The sequence below is a fragment of the Loa loa genome, assembly GCF_000183805.2.
Source record: "Loa loa unplaced genomic scaffold supercont3.4, whole genome shotgun sequence".
NCBI lineage: Eukaryota > Metazoa > Nematoda > Chromadorea > Rhabditida > Onchocercidae > Loa > Loa loa.
In genome coordinates, this window is record NW_018108184.1 from 1 (window position 1) to 6612 (window position 6612).

At 32.8% G+C, this 6612-nt stretch overlaps 1 protein-coding gene across 1 annotated transcript in view; it reads left to right on the forward strand.

Annotated features, from left to right (window-relative positions):
• The first annotated feature begins 1214 nt into the window (after nt 1–1214).
• Nucleotides 1215–6612, forward strand: part of LOAG_16450 (CBR-IDA-1 protein) — a 9842-nt gene continuing 4444 nt past the window's right edge. The window contains exons 1-10 of the mRNA XM_020449102.1: nt 1215–1464; nt 2651–2765; nt 2892–3071; nt 3374–3481; nt 3953–4130; nt 4501–4604; nt 4735–4805; nt 4959–5239; nt 5328–5385; nt 5719–5866. Of these exons, the coding sequence (XP_020307415.1) occupies nt 1393–1464; nt 2651–2765; nt 2892–3071; nt 3374–3481; nt 3953–4130; nt 4501–4604; nt 4735–4805; nt 4959–5239; nt 5328–5385; nt 5719–5866 (1315 nt within the window). The 5' untranslated portion in view covers nt 1215–1392. The remainder of the gene's footprint in view (nt 1465–2650; nt 2766–2891; nt 3072–3373; nt 3482–3952; nt 4131–4500; nt 4605–4734; nt 4806–4958; nt 5240–5327; nt 5386–5718; nt 5867–6612) is intronic.

Sequence of the window (6612 nt, forward strand, 5' to 3'; positions counted from 1 at the left end):
ATATATATATATATATATATATAATATTTCGCTTTCTATCTAATGCTGAATTCATTTTATACGGTAATTTCAGAATGTGAGAATTGCGCTAATACTCAATTCAACATTTCTTTCATTAATAATGTAACTAACACCCATCCTTCAGACTCAATCTTCTGCTATTTCAATACATACGTTGACTGACTAAAACAAGGCTTAACAGTACTGTTTTTGAACTAATGATATTAGAGAAATGTCTATATGCCAAAAAGGCCATCAGATTAAAATGTTACTATTTTTTTCTCCCCAAAGAATGGTAAAAGTAGGGTGAAACAAGTATCAACTTTTTCATAAAAAGTAAAACATCTAGAGATTTTTGCCGAGAAATGACATCGCTTGAAATTCTTCCATGAACTAAATTTTTATTTTATTTTTGTTCCATAATGTCTCTCTCATTAACAGATTGTGATAATTATGTAAGTACATACCGTACTCACCTACAGAACAGTATAGTAATTTAGCGATACCGAAAGACTCGTAAGCTAAATAAATCTTATTCCATTCGTAATAAAAAAAAAAAAAAGCAATCGATATCATATTCAATATAGAAAGTGACTGGAAATATAAAATATATTCCAATAATCTATTGGTATTACTAATTCCACAATTGTTAAAATATTGTTAAATACCGTACTAAGCTTAATTTAGAGGTTCACTGGGAAATATTAGAGCTAGATGCTAAAGCCTAGGTAAACAAAAACATTAGCTAGTGATGTAACAATAAGAAAGTAAATGGGTAGACTGATATCCAAATAAAAAGACATCGGGTAAGAGATAAGGTGACAGATATGTGTATAAACAGGTATGACAAGCTTCTTAATACAATTTGTGGTAAATTTTTGAAAACAATTCATTTGAAAAGGTATTGCTTCTGTAATTGCCATTGTGAAAAGAAAGCATTCACTTTGTTTTAGCAGCTACCGTAACCCTAAGCTTTATTCAAATTACATTTCATTTGTTAACAGGTGGAAAAGTAATACGTCCATCACGTCTATCCGTCATCCAATGTGTAATAATTCGGACAATGTTAGAATGTCAGGTGTCACCGATTTATGCCATTTAATCTACCTCCCGGTTAAACAGTCGGTAATTCAGATGTATACAAAAATTCAGAATTACATTTAAATTCTGAAATTTTGATTTGAATATTTCTCAAAACAAAGTGCATCTTTTATAGACGGTTTATTTGGGGAATGTGCATCAAAAGAACATGTAGCTTTGATTGTTTCAAATCCGGTCGATTATGTTTTGAAGAAAATATTAAGCGCTCAGTTAGAACAACTTAATCGAGATGGCTATACCTTGGAAGATGCTCGAGCGCAATGTCTTATTGCATATTTCAAAGTGGTTTTAATGCTAGAACTCAAATATGATCTCAACTTTTGTAATGTTGTTAATCCGGAAAATATTTGGCGAATGTTACAGGTTAGTCCTTTTTTCCCTCTTTATCTGGACAACTACCTTGCAAAAATATACAACAATCTCGAAATTGAAATAATTGGTAGTGGAACAATGAGAACATGATATTTTGCCAATGAAATATTTGTTAAATTTTCCAGTTTAATTTTGCAAATCTTTTCTACCTGCATTCTTTGACTAAAAACCTTTGATTTGATTGTAACGACTATTTCAAAATATCATTTTTTTAATTTATTTTTGTCGAATTTCCAACTTGACCAATTATATTTTAACTCATTCAGCTAACCGATCAAATTCTGAATGTCCGATAATAGTGAGAATAAAATGAAATGACCAGTGCTTCTGACTTTTGAACCTTTGTTTCTGATCTTTCGGTTTGTTGACAATAATGATTCATCAGTCAGATTTGACGTCGTTTCAAAACTTAGTCGTTCAATTACAGTGCAATGTATATCATGTAGAAAAGCAATACAAAAAACCAAATATCATTCATATCGAAAAATGTTTCAATAAAATAATTCAGTAAACACGTTGCTCCCTGCAAAATATTGATTACAGTGAAAGACATCAGAAATCAACTTTTTAATTTATTGTATTATTTTTTGTAATGATTTTGAGACTGGCAGCTTTTTTCTCTCCCGCTCTTTTCCAATGACATTGCTTTTGACGTTCAACATCTCAAAAGTACAGAACAATAGCTTAGGAAGATCGTTTTCTCTATACCGACAAGTTAGAGGAACCAAGGATGATGAATAAAATAGCTTACTTCATGAACCTTATCATATGAAAATCTTCCTTTTTTGAAATTCATTGAATGACAATGAAAATCATCCTTTTTTGAAATTTATTAAATGGCATGCGAAATTATTGGTGCTGGAGGAAAACCGTAAGGAAATTATCGATTTCATTGCCCCGGCGCATCGAAATCGATTTGTTAAGTTTCTTCAAACTAATCTGATAATTACAAGAAATTAGAAACAACATCGCCTGACTTTTCGAAGAGTTTTCGAAAAATATCCAGTATGGAATCCTTTAGGGCTGTTCCGACAACAAATTTGTCTAATCCACAAACTCGCAAGCCTTGATTTTATTTGCTTGAGATTATATGTTATCATATTTGAGATATAACAAGATCGAAGCTGCCTTTTCAAAATTAGTTTTGGTACGAAAAAGTAGAATACAAACTTTTCAGTCAATAAAAGTGGCACTCGTTAATGATGTCACAAATGTTCGGAGTGTCAACGCAGATAACGAGTTGGTGAATAATTTCATGCATCAGCAACAACAGCAACAACGACAACAGATAGGTATTTTTACCGAGAATTGGTACATATAGAAGACGTTCAGCACATTTTAATTTTTTGTTCTTGTTCTATTAATGAGGGAAATTAGCTAACAAGTCTTGTTTTTCTATTCTCCTAGTTTTTTTCTAGACTCCACAGGTGATATAAAAAGCGATAACAGAGGTAATAACGTGAACGATTTCAATTCGATTCCCGAAAGAAATATGTTGAGTAACAGTAATATTTTCGAATCACTAGCATGGGATGCTGAAAAGAAAACAATTGATAACGATAAGAACATGCTGGCGGTGGAAACTTTCATGCAATCGGGTGTGGTCATTTTATTATCCTGAGTTCTAATTGCATCCAGAATTAACCAGAATTTACTCTGATATTCATGAAACTTAATTAGGGTTGTCCGTAAGGTCTCTCTTATTCATGATTAATATATGATTGCTCCTGCTTACCAATTGCCCTAAAATACGTAGTTTCAAAAACATTTTGATTAAAATAATCGCAATTTGCTTTAGTAACAGTGATCAAGTGGTTAACAAACAGACAAAAATAATAAAAAAGTAATGATATGTTATAACGTTAATTAAAATGAACTTGAATTGAAATAATGATTACAGCGGTCCCAGATTCTGGTGAGGAGGAAGAAGAACAGTCATTGAATTTCGTTGGCCATCATGCACCTGTTTTAAAGAAAGATATCGAGCATCTTGGTAATCAGAATACAGGTTAGTTGCAGTTTAAAAAAAATAATTTTGCTATGGTTGAGTTGAAATGTGCAACATTAAAACATTGTCCTTATGATTGACGAGATATGGTTGAGAACGTGATAATGAGGTGTAAAACAATGAGTCATACAAGGTAACAGAGCAATTAATACTTTTTCTCTGAACTTTTAACCATTGGGTTTCAAATTCACCGAATTGTTCGATCACTCACTGCAGCACATTTCCTGGCACTGTTGCACTTCCATATCACCTCGGGTAAACCAAATCGTCCAATCTGTTTTTCAGCTACAGTCCACAGTCATGTTTTCAGCTACAGTTGTCAACAAAATTTAGTATTGGAGTGTAGAATATGCATCCATCGGAAAACAAGTAGTAACCGACAATTGTTACATTTTCATTTGATTAAACTAAGCAAACTTATTGTTAGAAGGTTTTTTCATGTGGTTTTTAATGACATTTAATTTTCCTCAGGCTTGGAAAAAATAGAGCATAAAATAGTGAAAGGGATGCCATCATACCAGAAGGTAGACGGTAATCGAGTATATTTGAAAGTTGCAAAAGATTTGAATGGTGACAAGTTGCATCATCTGATCAATTATTTGGATTTCGCAATTGCAAAACCTAATCAGCTTATTTTCGATGATTTTCGGTACGCTTAATCATTACTTTTTTCGAGAAATGTATGGATATCAAATATGATACATTAGTCCATTTTACATACTTATTCATTTAGCAATTTGAATATCTTGCGATTTAAATATTTTGTGGAAGTAGTAATGCTTGGATTATGTCAAAGTCCGTTTAAGGCACACTGCCAAAACTGTCCCCAATAGCAAAAATATCAGCTAATTAATGGATGGATTATTTATGTGGCCGGCCTGTATGTCGAGATTAATCGGACGAAGCTAAATCCCCCCAGCCATTCTGCTCTACCTATTGCATCTTGAAAATCTAACAAGATTTAACACATTTCAATTATTATTATTTCATTAGTAAATGTAATTTTTTTTTTTTCGCAGACTGGACGGTGGTCAGTTATCATTTCGAGCCGGTCAATCAACCGTAACATTTCCACAAAACGAGAAACGTCTAGATTCGGTGGGAGGCATCGCAGAAGATGTTTGTAAGTATAATCTCTTTTTTCTCCCTTTTATTTTTTCATTTAGGCTTGAAATAATTTCCGGAATTTGGAATTTACCAGTTGTAATAACGATACTCTGTACCATTTCACTTTCATATTTTTACTGTTATAGATAAACGACGAAAAGACATCCAAACAATTTCTGGAGTACATGTTGACGAAACCGGTATTGGAAGTGGAGAAGTAAGCTGTACTTTGATAAATGTAAAAAAAAAATTATTTTCTGGTACCTTAGATGAGTTATCAAAGCAGTAATATTGCGATCATTACTTATCTTCATCTTTTCCATGTTATTATTATTAGTCCCCGAAGCGACATCTCTATAATATCTTTCAGGAAGCGGTACCGGTTGAAAGTGAGACCCGAGATCGTTTCTTTACACCGATACTTGCTGTAAGTGCATTTACACTAGTGCTGTTGGTAGCGATAATGGCGATTCATCAGATAAGGGAATATCGTAGGAAGAGACGTAAATCTAACAATCGAGAGCTTGAATCGCAAGAGTATGGTGAAAAGGCATTGCTTGCTTATCAGGATTTATGTCGGTATCAGATGGCTTTACATGAACCGGCAATCATCGCTGACGTTCATACTAATCATTCCAGTACAGCATCCTGGTTCGATCCTTTTACTAATGGTTCCATGTAAAAAGGGAAGTATGAAAACTGTTTAATATAAAATAGAATTTAAAACTCAAATTTTAAGGGTCGAAGAACCGGTTGGTCAGTCTAGCCTCGACATATCAACCGGTCATGTTATCTTGGTGAATATATTTTGCTTTTGCATCTTAAGTACATATTTTAATGTTTTAGTGTGTTCCCATCGAATTAATTTGATTCTGTACTTATCAGTCTATTATCAAAATTTTAAATTTTCAAAATTAGAAACTTTTTTATTCTGAATTGCTTATGTTATCTTTTTTTTCGGACGTATCTTATGAGCAAATAAAGCTTTTTTACCGGAATTTGGGAGTGAATAACAGAATAATTTATTGTTCTCTCCTCATTTATTTTCACTTCATCTCATGTACTCATAGCACTAGGTTCCTTTCTTTTCGCATTTATTATACTTGTTCCATATTTTTGTAATTTTTCAGTCATTCCTTCGTGACTATTTGAATGACAAATCAAAAATTGAAGAACAGTGGAAAACACTGAATGAATACACAAATTCAAATGGGATATCATCAATTGCGAGAGAAGAAGGAAATCTCAACAAAAATCGAAATCCATCTTGTCTTCCATGTAAGTTTCCTTTGTTAATTCAAATTCATTTATGTTTTATATAGAGCTCAATACATTATGGAAGTGTAAGGGCCTAAACATGACAATGACAGATGCTTGAAGCATTTCCTTTTCACATAGCAATTTCTCCATCATTTGGATATAGTTCTAATTAAGTCCGAGCTGGATGTCTTTTTAAGATTGAGATGAACAGTGGATGATATCGATCGCTACACAATGGGATATTTTCTTATAAATTCTATTATTATAGCAAAAGTACAAGCCTGTTAAAGCTGATATACAAAGCACCGAAAGTCTTTCAAAAATACTACTTTGGACAGCGTCTGCTTTGCGTTTGTTAGCAGGACTGCTATCTGAGGAAAAGTTACTAAACTGAATGATCATTGGTTAATTGGGGTGATCCCATTAGTTACACTTAATCGGTTCCTTTTAAACGAAATAAAAACTGTGAAAAAATGAATTAAATTTTAAGATTTTTCTGCACCTAAAAGTTGTAATCCCACAAGAGAGATGTCTGTCACCTGATTTCAAGACAAACTTTCATTTCAAGTGAGTCTTTCCTAGTTTTCCACTCACCTGTTCATGTCCCATTCTAGGGAATTTGCATTCTCTTCTTGAATAGAAAGCAAAAGAAAATGTTAACTTCATCAGGTGCTTTTACTTTTTCTTTTTTTTCTTTTTTTTTCACACCTCGTAAATAGCTAAGAAGAAGGAAGGCGGTAGCTTGCACAATCACAATAGCTTGT